This window comes from Nyctereutes procyonoides, unplaced genomic scaffold (assembly GCF_905146905.1).
Source record: "Nyctereutes procyonoides isolate TBG_1078 unplaced genomic scaffold, NYPRO_anot_genome, whole genome shotgun sequence".
Classification (NCBI taxonomy): domain Eukaryota; kingdom Metazoa; phylum Chordata; class Mammalia; order Carnivora; family Canidae; genus Nyctereutes; species Nyctereutes procyonoides.
In genome coordinates, this window is record NW_026575052.1 from 8,418,660 (window position 1) to 8,433,416 (window position 14,757).

The 14,757-nt window shown below is 38.6% G+C and overlaps 1 protein-coding gene across 4 annotated transcripts in view; it reads left to right on the forward strand.

Annotated features, from left to right (window-relative positions):
- CDC42 (cell division cycle 42) overlaps window positions 1–8,827 on the forward strand; it is a 46,577-nt gene extending 37,750 nt beyond the window's left edge. For 3 of the 4 annotated variants that reach the window (XM_055332520.1, XM_055332522.1, XM_055332523.1), the window contains exons 4-6: window positions 2,174–2,283; window positions 2,404–2,601; window positions 7,302–8,827. In XM_055332520.1, coding sequence (XP_055188495.1) covers window positions 2,174–2,283; window positions 2,404–2,601; window positions 7,302–7,391 — 398 coding nt within the window. In that variant the 3' untranslated portion in view covers window positions 7,392–8,827. Of the gene's footprint in view, window positions 1–2,173; window positions 2,284–2,403; window positions 2,602–5,831; window positions 6,017–7,301 lie in introns of those variants that run through there. The other variant, XM_055332521.1, reaches the window with a different exon arrangement.
- Window positions 8,828–14,757: the final 5,930 nt, after the last annotated feature.

A 14,757-nucleotide genomic window follows, 5' to 3' on the forward strand; every position in this document is an offset into this window, starting at 1 on the left:
CTTAATTTTTTTGAAATATATTCATTTCAAAAAAGGCTGAAGAACTGATCCAAAGTAAGAGACTAAAAAGACATGACAACTTAAATGCTATACATGATCCTGTACTGAAAGCAGAAAACACTGGACTTGGTTCAGCTGACAAAGCTGGAATTAGAGATGTTGGAATCAAATTCTACATCAAAGTTAAATTTCTGAAAGTTTTAATTGTTAAACAAGAATGCCTCCAATCTCAGGAAATACATACTTACATTTTCAGGAAATACAAGACTAAATGGCTATGCTGTGTATAACTTACTCTCAAACAGTTTAGGAAAAAACAATTCATGTGCGTATTATATTGAAAGAGAATAATAGAGCAAACAGGGCAAAATGCTAATTGGTAAATCTGGTTAAAGGGTATATGGAAGCTCCTGGTACAATTCTCTCAACTCTTCTGTAGGTTTGAAAATTATTTCCAGATAAAAACTTTTTAAAAATATCTATATACATTTCCATAATCATGAGAGGAGGAGAGGAGATGCCAGGACAGGGTTTAACATTTCAATTTCAAAAATGAGCTACAGTAATCCTGTGTTTTAAAGGAATAGTTAAGGGCAGCCCTGGTGGCCCAGTGGTTTAGCGCCCGCCTTCAGCCGGGGGTGTGATCCTGGAGACCCGGGTCGAGTCCCACATGGGGCTTCCTGCATGGAAGCTTGCTTCTCCCTCTGCCTGTCTCTCTCTCTCTGTCTCTCTCATGAATAAATAAATAAAATCTTTAAAAAAAATAAAGGAATAGTTAAGTACTTAATGCCACTGGACTGTACACTTAAAAATGGTTAATGATAAATTCTATATTATATATATTTTACCACAATAAAATATTTTTAAAGAGGCAAAAAAAGAGAGTTAAATACTTGGTAGGCTAGTGAATTTTTTTTCCCCCAGCATTGAAAGAGAATACAAGAAGGTAGGGTCGCTATCAGAACATGACAATTAAAGATATTACTTGTTATTGCCACTTGAATAAGCAATACATTGTGAATGGTGTAAATAAATAAAGGTATCTATCTTTAGGACAATACAGAGATTAAAATAAAGGTTAAATGAAAAGGGAAAAAGGAGGTTATAAAAAAATAAAATCATCATCAGCTCCTCTAGTACTGATTGCATGCTTACTCTAACAGTATGCTAGGGTCACAGTCAAAGACTTTAAAGATAATGCACTTAGAAGTGTAACTTTCACTTCTTAAATTGTGTAATTACAGACATGAAAGAGATTTAAAAAGAAATGACTGGACTTAAAGAAAACAAAATCAGCCAAACTCCTTAATTCTCTCAATCTAAATAGCTGGAGCTCTGACACATTTGACAACATACAAAAGTTCCTATAAAACAAACAAACAAAAATAAGATGGTAGGGTGCCTGGGTGGCTCAGTCGGTTAAGCATCTGTCTTCAGCTCAGGTCATGATCTCAGAGTCCTTTTATTATTTCTTCTTTTCTTTCTTTCTTTTCTTTTCTTTTCTTTTCTTTTCTTTTCTTTTCTTTTCTTTCTTTCTTTTTTTCTTTTCTTTTCTTTCTTTTTTTTTCTTTTCTTTTCTTTTCTTTTCTTTTCTTTTCTTTCTTTTCTTCTTCCTTTTTTCTTTTTTTAAAGATTTTATTTATTCATGAGAGAGAGAGGCCTCAGAGAACACAGGCAGAGAGAGAAGCAGGTTCCATGGAGGGAGCCTAATGTGGGACCCTATCTGGGACTCCAGGATCACGCCCTGGGTGTGAAGGCAGATGCTCAACCGCTGAGCCACCCGGGCATCCCCCTTTTATTATTTCTTAACCAGATCTGAGTAGGATTGATTTAACTATTTCTGTAGCAACAGCTTATTTTTATTACATTATTGTTGTGTTGCTGATGGACGCAAAGATTGAAAACTACACAAATTGGTAATAAACAACTAATGTATAATGATTCATTGCTATTTTCAGGGATTGAAATATTAAATAGAACTAGCTGAGTAAGAATGTTCATTGAGTATTATTATGTTACAAAAGCCATACATTTTATTAGATCAGTTAAGTTGCTTTCTCAGTAATGGTCATTGTGCTCTTAGCCATATGCTTAGTCTGTTGACTGACTCATGGTTTTGATGCTGTGAGGACACCAAGATTCAGTTTCTGACTTCTCCAATTTTTTCCCCCAGGGCAAGAGGATTATGACAGATTACGACCGCTGAGTTATCCACAAACAGATGTATTTCTAGTCTGTTTTTCAGTGGTCTCTCCATCCTCATTTGAAAATGTGAAGGAAAAGGTGAGTTGGTCAGATACCCTTGCCCTGAAAAAGGTGGTCATAGAACTTCTACTGAGTTGTGAAAAGCCTTAGAGTCTTGTGAATTAATGCAGGTGTATTTTTAAAATACTTTTTCTCTAGTGGGTGCCTGAGATAACTCACCACTGTCCAAAGACTCCTTTCTTGCTTGTTGGGACCCAAATTGATCTCCGAGATGACCCTTCTACTATCGAGAAACTTGCCAAGAACAAACAGAAGCCTATCACTCCAGAGACTGCTGAAAAGCTGGCCCGTGACCTGAAGGCGGTCAAGTATGTGGAGTGTTCTGCACTCACACAGGTGAGGACTGTGTAACCCCATGTTTATTTACAGTTGGGTAGTTTCTTAAGAGTATTAGGATTCGGGGCTTATTTTTAACAGTGGTCTGCAGTGCTCAAGAAAGCTGCCTAGGAAGACTTAGGACCACCTTTACGGTATATATTCTTTTCCTAAAAGTTTTTTGTTTATGGAGAAAATTATTAGTCTGAATAAAACTCTTAGTTGGCGAGCTCCCGTAATGTACTGACTCATTTGTCGTGGTCAGGGATTGTGTTAAAAAAAATTTATGGGAAAGTTCTAGATTAGCACTAATTTATAAGAGAGTATGTGGATGATCCCCCGCCTCCCCGCCCCCCCCCCCCCCCCCCGGACACTTAAATTTTTAAATTTTTAGCTAAATGTATCTGATCTTTTCTTGTCAATTTTGACTGCTAATGCTACAGTTTCTGGGGTAATTCAGCTGACATAGGGAATTAGTTGTAATTGAGACTTTGATGTCAGAGAAAGCTGCTTTGGCTATTTCTGAAGCATGCTTTCTAAAGGGATGTCAGTTCCTGTGTGTTTAGAGACATTCCTTCATCATATGATCCTTTCTATCCTTGTGTCCCTTTCTGAATAATTTAATTGGAGCTCTTCTAGTTTAATGGGAAACATCAGATTCTGAGGATAGGGGCAGTGTTAGAATATTTAGAGGGACCTGTAACTGACCTGTGTGGTTTCATCTTTTCCACCCTCATAGTTTTACTGACCAATTTTCCCCTTGGAGTACAGTTTTGGGGACAAAGGAAAAAATGGAAATAGCGCAGAAGTATTTTATTCTATTGGTACTGGTGCTTTTGAGGTTTGAACATTGAGCAAATATGTCTAATTAAAATAGGGCAGGGCTGAAGAGGTTTCTTAAAATTACATTAAATCCACTTTGATTTATTGTGCTTACTTTTTTTTAGGTAATAGGCTCTTTTTATTAAGTTTTTTAAAAAAACATGTATACTGATTGCTTATATGTATACTAAGGCAAATAGCATATATAATTACCTATTATGCATGTACTAGGTGTTTAGTATGTATGGCCTAGACATAATTTAATAATCTCCAATTCAGTGCTAGGTTGGATATTTGAAGATAAAATTTTTATGCTTAGCTGGATATTCCACAGGATTACTTCCAGGTCTAAAGTCATTCTCCCAAACCCAACTTTCCTTGGCAGTTCAGTTCTATTATAAAAGATTTTTTAAAGTTCAGAAGATTTATATCCATAGCACTGAGATTTAGAAAAAAAAAAAAAGCCCAATGTTTCTGTTTTGATACAGAAAACTGTGAGAGGGGTGTTTGTGTGTGTGCATGTGTGTGTTGGAGAAGGATGTATGTGAAATGTGTCAGATTATAACTATATGCATCCGTTGCATACCCTTGTTCTCTAAATATGGGCTGCTTTTGGGGGAAATGGAGGCAAATAGACCATGTGAACCCAGTTCTAGGTCACTGGTGAAGTTTATTTAAAGAACTGGATGCTTCCATTTAAGATTTTCTTACAGTATGAACAGGTTTATACAGTAAGTCACTTTGCAGACAGTAGGAAATTGAAAAGATTTAGCAACTCTCTCTCTCTATATATATATAGTTTATATTTATATATATAAATTTATATTTATATATATTTTTATATATATATATAGTTTATTTATTTATTTTAAACCAGATTTTGGCATTTGGAGAAGTCAGAAGATAGAAAATGGGGTGTTTGGTTGTATTTATTTGGGAGATAGAATTTTTAGGACTTCAGATTATCTTGTTGGTTCCTCTAAAACTGAATTCTTCATATGATCAGATAGTGTGGGTAAAGCAAAGATTAGTTTTCTTTTGTAGAGCAGTAGTTATCTTTGTCAATAAGCAAGAAAGGACTTGCTTTTTTTATGAAGCGGTGCCCTAGTTTCACATGGTTGTCCTTTTTTTTTTCTTCCACCTTATAAAAGGAATTTCCCTTTCCACCCTCCTCTTTTCCTTTTATATTTGACTACCAGAGTTTGCTCTGAGATGTGTAGAAAGAATTCCATAGGAACTTTTGTTTAGCATTTTTACTTTGTAAAAGACATAGAAGAAAACTTTTTAACCTCTTTGCTTCTGTATAAGTACTTAATGTTATTTCTCATTTATTTTGTACCTCATGGGATGTATAGGTGCCAGTCCTCTGGGATGCCTAGGGTGGGCCTGGGAATACCTGGGATTGTCTGGGGCTGGTACTTGTTACTGGAGTGGTATTCTGGGACTTTTGGGAAATTTTTACCAAACTGATCAAATTGACTTAAAGAACACACGAAAAACCTCTTTGGGTGGTAAACCTGTGGCTTCAGATTTAGGTGAGTTTAAATGAGTCTATAGACCTGGGCCCAAGGTACCAGTGCTACTGAGTCACACTGTCACGTTGGAGTTCTGCCTGAGGTGTAAGTGTGTTTCTGCATCTTAATCCCTGTAGATTCGAGAATATTCTTTGTTTTCACTCCATGCTTTATGCTCTGATATCCATGCGGACATCTTAAAGCATTGGACTGCTTGCTAAAACTCATTCTAGGACCCCATTCTTTGTTTTCTTATGACTTGGGTGGTGGTTACTTGCTCTAATAACATTACTGAATAACTGAAGTGTATGCTGTTTCTAGAGTCTGTTCCTTAAACTTCTCTTAGGTGGTACTGTTGAACAATTAACACTCTTTGTAAATATCTGAACCATTTTGTTCTGGGAAACGGATTTACTCTAAATCTGGATTAATCCCATCCAGTTATGTCATTGAATCTAGAAACATGTGGCATGCCTGTTAGTCTGCTATTTGTGTCCTTCAGTTATTCAGCGGCTGAATTCACAGAAGCCTGAAATTGTAATTGAATTAGTTCCAGAATGTGTGTGCCATTCTTCTCACTGGAAATACTGGGGAGTTCTATAAGGCTTACTCAATTTATCTTTCGCTTACATATCTATTTTTTCCTCCTGGTATTTTTATTAAAATATTGTTTTTATAGCACTTTCATAAAAATTGCTTTCTTGCTCAGTTAACCTTTTTTTATGTAAGAAGCTTCTGTTCAATTATCTACTGTCCTGATAATGGGCTTAAGATCTCGCTTTCTGGCAGTTATTTTTCTGAAGGCACATTGCTTCTGTGAATTCAGCCCATTTAATCCAGACTGCTATTGTATCTGCTAGTCTTTCTAATCCTCTAACCTGGCTGCTATTCTCTCTCCTCCCCTCTGTCTTGTAGAGAGGTCTGAAGAATGTGTTTGATGAGGCTATCCTAGCTGCCCTCGAGCCTCCGGAAACTCAACCCAAAAGGAAGTGCTGTATATTCTAAACTGTTTTCTCCTTCCCCTCTTTGCTGCTGCTTCCTGTCCCACTACTGTAGAAAGAGCATTTAAAAACAAAGGAATAAAACCATCCTGTTTGAAAGCCTCTGCGTCTTTTTACTCACCACCTAAGAGCAACCTCTGTATTAGTTTTTGATCAAGAATGCAATATCTTATAGAATATTTTTTGTGATCAGTAGTCAAGTTGGACTTGTTTAACTTTCTGCTTCTTGAGTTGCCTGATGCTTAGAGCTTTTTGGTTTGGATTACTATTTTAAAAGGGAACTTGGTGTGGCATTAAGAATGTTCTCTTGGAAAAAATAAGAGTTCTAACACTTCTTAGCTCTAGATGGAGAAGGTAACACAAACATCATTTTACTCTTATGATCAATTGTAATTGTAATTGCATGACAAACTTTATGGAAAAAGGGTGACCTGCTAGTAGAGTGTAATGGGGAAGGAAGGATTCTTCTCTGGTTTTCCTTTGTGCAGTGAAACTTTGTGTTGCTGTTGCTTTGGCTGTCTGTGCTGTAGTGGAGTATTTGTCAGTCTGGGGTGGGAAAGGTATCAATGTATCTGCTACTGCTTTATGAAATCATTTGTTACACTATCTTTTAAGAATAGCATCCATTTTAACAGTTGACTTAAGGTTTGTTAATGTTGAGATGTAAAGCTGCCACCTTTATATTTTCCTGCTTCTGATTTTATTGTTCTGAGGGAAACATAAAATTGTGGTTACTTTCAAATTTTGAAATTAAAAATATACAATTGTTTGTATAAATGCCTGATGAAGCTTTATTCTTGTTGCACTGACTGGTTCTAGTTTTACATATGTATCAGGTGCCCACATTTTGCTTCCTTGAGCCCCCTGGCTCTGTCTGATTGGTGGGATGCAGGGAGTTCAGAGTGAAGGTCTTTGATGCAGCTGCGGTAGCCGCTCTCTCCATCCTTGCCTGCGCCTTCCATGTAACAAGGATGCTGCTGCCCACTGCCGGCCCTCTTGGTCCTGTTCCATACTCCGCTGTTTCATTGGAATGCAGAGCTGTTTCACTTGTTTTTATGTAAAATGTTTCAGCAGCATATTACACAACTCATATTGAGTGAGCAAATGACACATGTGGCTTGTTTGCTTCTTGTGACATACATTGGTCTGCAAAAAGCTTTCTCAAAGGACCATCGTCTCATTCATGAATATCCACTCCTCTGCTCCTGAATTGCTGGATCCTTCCAGTGTCCTGCCTGGACAAAACTTAATGAAATGGGATGATTGTGTTGAGATTCAGAGTTGTTTTTAACGTTTTGTTCTTTGCCGACTCTTGGGGGTTTGAATGTTTTAATTTGATACTGAAAATCAGACTGCCCATTTTTTTCTCTCTACCCCTTTTCAGAAAGGCCTAAAGAATGTATTTGACGAAGCAATATTGGCTGCCCTGGAGCCTCCAGAACCGAAGAAGAGCCGCAGGTGTGTGCTGCTATGAACATCTCTCCAGAGCCCTTTCTGCACAACTGGTGTCAGCATCGTACTAAAAGCAATGTTAAATCAAACTAAAGATTAAAGATTAAAATTCGTTTTTGCAATAATGACAAATGCCCTGCACCTACCCACATGCACTCGTGTGAGACAAGGCCCATATAGGTATGGTCCCCTTCCCCCTCTCAGTACTAGTTAATTTGAGTAATTGTGTATTGTCAGAAAAGTGATTAGTACTAGTTTTTGTTCTGTCGTTTCAAAAAAATTTTTTTTTTTGTTTAAAAGCAAGGCATGCTTGTGATGACTCTGTAACAGACTAATTTGGGTTGTTGAAGCTGCTCCCGGGCTCCATCCACTCTGGAGAATGATCTGGGACATTTAGTTTTTTTTGTTTTGTTTTTTTTGTTTTGTTTTTTTGCGGGGGTGGGGTGGGGTGGTGGTGCGGGGAGTGTGTGTGGGGTTTGTTTTTATTTAGTCATGTTTTTTAAATTCATTAACCATTTGACAGCCCTTAAGGGGAGGAGGACGGATTGATTCCACATTCCACTTCCTAGATCTAGTTTAGAAAACTTGTTCCCCACCTGGTGCTCTTAGGAAGGAGTATAGTAAATGCCTCATTTAATAACATACTCCTTTTTGAAAGTTGCCTTTTCTCTCCACCCTTGAGTAGGTCCAGTATTTGATGAAACTCATGAAAGTGGGTGGAACCTGTCTTGCCCCTCCTCTTTTCTAGGATGCACTATATATGTGACTGTGACTTTCAAGGAAATTTGTTTGCCATTTACTGATTTTTTTTTGAAGTTAATTTCTAACTTCTTTCACTGATAAATGAAGAAAAGTATTGCACCTTTTGAAATACACCAAATGGATTGAGTACGTAATTAAAAACATTTTTTTCCCTGTCAGTCATTGTCTTATATGCTTAGCATAGATGTCCAGCTTAATAGTGTATGATAACAGTGTTCCTAGAACACAACTGAAGACCTGGTGAATCGAAGAAATGTGAGAGGTGGCGCTAGGAGACAGATGTCTATGGAATGATGCACATCCTCTTTTAAGTTGGGAGGATGGAGACCTGCTTCATGAAGAAGCTGGGGGTGGGGGTGGGGGTGGGGAGAACATTTAACAACATGGGGACCAGTCAGGGGAATCCCCTTATTTCTGTTTTGCATATGAGGAACCCTAGAGTAGCTAGTTAAGGCTCTCTAGTTTAATAAAAAAATCATGGAGTCTTATGAAGACTCTTCATAAGTGTTAATAGGGATATTATCCACTTATTTTGGTCGCAGTTTCCAATTTTTAAAAATATTTAGGTAATCTCCCCCTTCCCCAAATCCTAATTCTTGTAGATTCATTAGTGTTGAACCAATGCTTTCTCATGTCTCAATTCTTTGTATATGCATTCTTTTCAGATGTATTAAACAAACAAAAAACCCTTCACAAGCCAGCCTGGGGGTTGTTCTTTTCCCTCCGCCTGTTTTTAGATACTTAGGTGTGGGAACTTGACTCTTAGTAACATCAATTTCTAACAAATTTTGGGATAAGATCTTAAGCTTTTTTTTTTTTTTTTTTTTTAATGTACTGATTTCCTTTCTGGCCTCAGTTTGAGGTGATGGTTTTCCCTCTGTATGTTCAGGTTTGTGTCTTCTCCCCTAAGTTTGGCGGGAATACCAGCACACCTCTCTCATCCATTGGTTAGTTGGAGAGCAGCCAGTTTTCTGTATCAGTGCTTTTCAGATTTTGTTACTAACTGGAGTACAGCTTGAGCAATGGGTATTTAAAAGTTTTCCATGTATTTCTGTAACACATCCAAGTTGGAGAACTATTAGTCCTAGGTTGTTACCCAGATGTTTCCATCAGATTCCAGATTCTGTGTTGTGAATCTGAATATGGGATACATTTTCTTTAGGTGACAGGAATGATTCATCTACCTTCAGGGCATTATACTGATCTGTAGGAGAGTCTTAGAAACTAAAACTAAGAGCTTTGGTGTAACATAACCTCATTTTGGTGGTTTTCTTTTTTTCTAAAGATTTTATTTATTTATGAGAGAGAGAGAGGGCAAAGACACAGGCAAAGGGAGAAGCAGGCTCCATACAGGGAGCCCAACATGGGACTTGGTCCCAGGTCTCCAGGATCAGGCCCTGGGCTGAAGGTGGTGCTAAACCACTGAACCACCCAGGCTGCCATCACTTTGGTGGTTTTCTAGGTGGAATCATATTTGGCTTGATTCCATGGTGTGCTGGAGCTGACTAGGTAGCTTGGTTGGGAATGTTTCTTACTTATTCCTTGTTGACCATGCTAGGGAGAGGTATAGGGTTGGGCTCTGAGATCCTAGAGAGCAGGGACCATATATCCCTGGTTCTTAGTACAGTGGCACATAGGTCCATCCTGATTATTGCTCTATCCTTGGCCTAGATTATTAGTGTTTGACACATGAGAGATGGCTCTAAAAATAGTCACTAGATGGTACATGATTTCAAGAATGAATGAAATAAAGCAGGTCACATGATTGTGTCAATGAAATCATACATCAGAACAACAACAAAGAGAAGGGGACTGATTGAAGCTAACATCATTTTCTAATTAAATATTTTCTTATAAAGATCTTACCTATTTATCTGATAATTTATAGAACATGAGCCAGGGGAGGGGCAGAGGGAGAGAGAGAGAGATTCTCATATGGACTCCATGCTGAGCATGGAGCCCATCGTGGGGCTCAATTTCCTGACATTGAGATCATGACTTGAGCTGAAATCAGAAGTCAGATGCTTAACCAACTGAGCCACCCAGGCACCCCTAATTAAATATTTTTAATTTGACTTTCATATAATCAGAAGCATATGGGTGACAAATGGATGAAGCTGATACTGTTTTTTTTTTTTTTTTAATACTGTTTTCTATTTGACTTAAACTTGTTTGTCATCTTGGCTTAGTGAACTGATACTGCTCAGGGAGTGTGATCTAGAGGTTGGAAAAGTGTTCTTTAAAAACAGCCCTTAGCAGACTTAGCTTGTGGCAAAATGTACAACATTTAGGCTAATATGACACTAATACATCTCTGGTTTTCTAAAATATATGTTTTACTGAAGCTTTTATTTTTTTATTTTTATTTTATTTTTAATTTTTATTTATGTATGATAGTCACAGAGAGAGAGAGAGAGGCAGAGACACAGGCAGAGGGAGAAGCAGGCTCCATGCACCAGGAGCCCGGTGTGGGATTCGATCCCGGGTGTCCAGGATCGTGCCCTGGGCCAAAGGCAGGCGCTAAACCACTGCGCCACCCAGGGATCCCTACTGAAGCTTTTAGAAATAGGTTCTGTAGTTTGTTAAAGTTGTACCCTTAGGGCTGGATTTTATGCCAATAGGGGAGCATATTCCAAGGGGAAGGGAGGTGGTATGAAAACACCAATTGTAGTATTTCCTTCATTCTGAGTTATATATATCCTCAATCTTCACATTGTCAGAATATCTCTTAAAGTTTGTAGTTAATTTAGTAGTATTTTTACTATTTTTTTGTTTTTGTTTTTTGTTTTGAAAAGCTGTCATTAACCCCCCTGGTGTCTTCTAATTGCTGTCTTCATAGAATGGATAAAAATAATGGTATTTCTTTTCCTTCATTGTTAGTTTGTAATATTTTCTTTTTTTCTCCTCCCATTTTGATATTATTAGTAGCTTTTTGGATACTCAGTGCTAAGAAACTGGTACACAAGGACCCTGCTTCTTGAGGAGGATTGCAACTTAGTGCTGCTGGGTATGGCTAACCTCTGTTAGAGATTTGGTGTATGACCCCTGGATAAGGGACAGCATTTCACCAGGAAGTGGCAACTTTGTTATCTTTTGGGAGGGGCTGAGCTCTTCCTGTTAGGGTCACTCTGAATGACATGTTGAGGGAAGTAGCTTGAAATTGCACTTTTTTTTTTTTTTTTTGAGATTTTATTTATTTCTTCATGAGATACACAGAGAGAGGCAGAGACACAGGCAGAGGGAGAAGCAGGCTTCATGCAGGTAGCCTGACGTGGGACTTGATCCCGGGTTGCCAGGATTAGGCCCTGGGCTGAAGGCGGCGCTAAACCGCTGAGCCACCCGGGCTGCCCTGAAATTGCACTTCTAATTCCGATCTCCTTGTTGCCTGTAGGCCTTACTCTGAGTTCCTCCAACTTTAGAGCGTGGTCCTTTAACAACATAGAATGACAGAAGACCTTACCTTATTATTTTCTTTCTGGGACTGTTTAAATACTTTTAAACTTTATACTTTTAAGTTTATAAGTATATTAACTTGGGTATATTCCAAAGTGCCCTACCTTTTTCTTAAGCCTCATGTCATTAGCTTTTGCTTAATGCTGCATTACAAACCAGCCTAACCCTCTGGCTTACCACAAACTTATTTTTCTTTTACTGATGGGTCAGTTGGGCTTTGCCTCTAGGTTTCAGCTTTGGTTCAGGTTGGCTGCAAGCTTCTCAGCTGGAGCCTAGCTCCAGAGAGCAGTAGCTATCTAAGAGTGGACTTCTTACGGTGAGCCTGGTAAGCCAAAGCGGGTACAAGGTTCAAGAACATTTAATTTCCCATATTTCTTTGTACAGAAAATTCCATATAGCCAAGCCTAAAGTCTGTACCACTTATTCATTCATTCATATATAGTAAATTCTAAATAGTTTTTTTTTTTAAAGCACTTAATAAGGCTCTGAAGATATAGTGGAGAATAAAATGGATGTGGGATCCTGACTTCTAGTTGGAATTTTCCTTGCAAACTTGATAGCTTTTTTTTTTTTTTTTGGAATACCGATTTGGTCTCTTTGCCCTTAGAATGGTTATCAAGAAAGTAAAAGTCTTGTCTGTGTGTGCATGCCCATGGCACATATTCATCAGAGCACTTGTTCCATGCTGGGCACTGGAGCAGGACAGCCCTAACCCAGTGTGCCCTTTGGCAGATAACTTTCACTCTCCTAGGCTCTAGCTGTAAAATAATTATGCATTTAGTCATCATTGGGGTCTCAGATGCAAGTCAGTTGCCTGGTTGGTCAACAATTAATGGGAAACTTGAAAAAAAAGAATTCCTCTGAGATTCTGAATGTATCGATATGGAGTGGGGTCTGGGAATCAATTTAGTTTTTTTTTTTTTTTTTTTAAGATTTTTATTTATCTTTTCATGGGGGAGACACAACACAGAGAGAGACACAGGCAGAGGGTGAAGCAGGCTCCCCGTGGGGGCCTGCTGCGGGACTCGATCCCAATGACCTGAGCTGAAGGCATACTCTCAACCACTGAGCCACTCAGGTGCCCCTCAATTTAGTTTTAAAAATTTCCAGTTAGAACCTTGGTTAGATATGTTTGGAGACCAGTACACACCTCAGTGGTTCTTTTATTCCCTTTTCTTTCTTTTAAAAAAATTTATTTATTTTAGAGAGCACATGGGAGTTGGGGAGAGGGGCAGCAGGAGAGAGAGAATCTCCAGCAGGCTCCCCCCTGCACTCCATCCCAGGATCCAGAGATCTTGACCCGAGTGGAAATCAGAAGTCGTTCGCTCAACTGAGTGAGCCACCCAGGTGCCCCACCTTAGTGGTTCTTAACTCTGGTTTTCTGAATGTCATCTAGGGAGCTAATTTTTTTAAAAAAATTAATGCCTGGGACCATTTCAGGCAATTTCTGGAGATAATGTCACTTAAATTCTTTTTTTCAAAAAAAAAATTCTTTTTTTCAAATTATGTCTTGAGGAGCATCACTTCTTTAAGTTTTACCAGATTATTTTACTGTTCTGCCAGGTTTGAGAACCATACCACTAAATAATTTCTTAAGGTTTCATTTATATCCAACATGAATTTTAGAGTAATTTTGGGTCACAAGTCTTTTCAGCTTTATCTATTCTTTGAGGAAAGAGATTTTTCCAAACTCGTGGTTCCAACCAGCATTCGGTTCTTGACTCTTTAACCAGAAAAGAACATGTTTAGAGTTCATTGGGATATAATTTATGGTGAACTGGCACTGAGATAGTTTGGGCAGACTCCTAAGTAATTAAATTTCTTCAGCAATGTGAGAGAGAGCAGTTACTTGAGTTGTAGAGATCAGCTAAGGTTTTCTAACTCAAAGCTAGAGTGTAGACAGCTATGTTTCCCTGATAATTTCCAGACAAGTATAGTTTTACTGGAGAAGGATATCTTTTTCATTCCCCTCACAAATAATTCCAGTTCACCTACAGAGAGTACATTGAACCATATTCCAAATAGTGTAAAGTTAGTACTAGAAATGAGTATGAAACTGAAGTTTTTACAGACTAAGTTGGACTTCTAGGAGATGAAGTGTCTTGCTAACTTAACAACTTCAAGGTCACTTTGTTCCTCTGGTAGAAGTCCCCTGTCATGTCTCCACCCCCCATCCCCCGCCCCCACGCCTTATTTGTCAGACCTTTTTTGGCAGGGTGTGGGCCTGTGTTGTTATGTGGCTTTATTTCCCCCTTTTGTCAGTGAATATTTAGTTTTGGGTGGATTGGTCTAAGTCTGAATGATTAAATAGGTAGCTGCTCCCTTTGTGTTCTGGCCTGATACTGATGAATTAATATTCGACTGGATAGGGTCTTAGTTTCTGTGTCTTGGTTTGTGGTTGAGCTGTACATTGGTGCAGATGGCCAGTCTTCTCAGAGGCAGGAATTAAAGAGGGGTTTGCAGTTAGTGCCTTTGAGCCATAAGCACAGTTTTTTCTTAACTCCCTGATCAAGGGCTATTGGGGCATAATCTCAAAAAGGTGGGTGAGCTTGTGCCAGTACTGTGCCATCTATTTCTTGCTTTTAAACCATTTATTAAGCCACTTTTAACTCTGGCCCCTGTGCTCTTTCCCAGTGAGCTAACCGTTGAGCTTCTTGGATTGTTGAGATTAGCTCCACCTAGTGGTGAATTTGAGTTAAAACGCTGGCCATTGAATCTAGGGTATACTTTACCTACTATCTGGACACCACTCCTTATGGGGTTTTGATAGATGGCAGAAGGGTGGGGAAAAGGTGGTGAGGCAGAAAGGCTTAGAGGCTGAGTCAGTACACTGAGGGACTGGGGAGACTCTGAGTTATCTAGGAGAGACTCTTAAGGGTCGGTCTGAGGCTTTATTCACACCTATAAATTCAGGATGGTGTCTCCTGTAGGGAAATAATTGCCATGAGTCTCGACTCTGGCCTTACTAAGCATGTGATCTTGGATATGTTCAGTGAATGTTCCTAAGCACCATTTGCTTCATCTGTAAATGAGGAACAATGGTAACATCTATATCTCAGAGGTGTGTGTGAGGACTAAATAGGATCATATAGGTGAAGATATTTTGTAAATGTAAAAGTGCTATGAAAATATTAACAGCCATCAGATTTGCACTGCAACGGGAAGAATTTAGG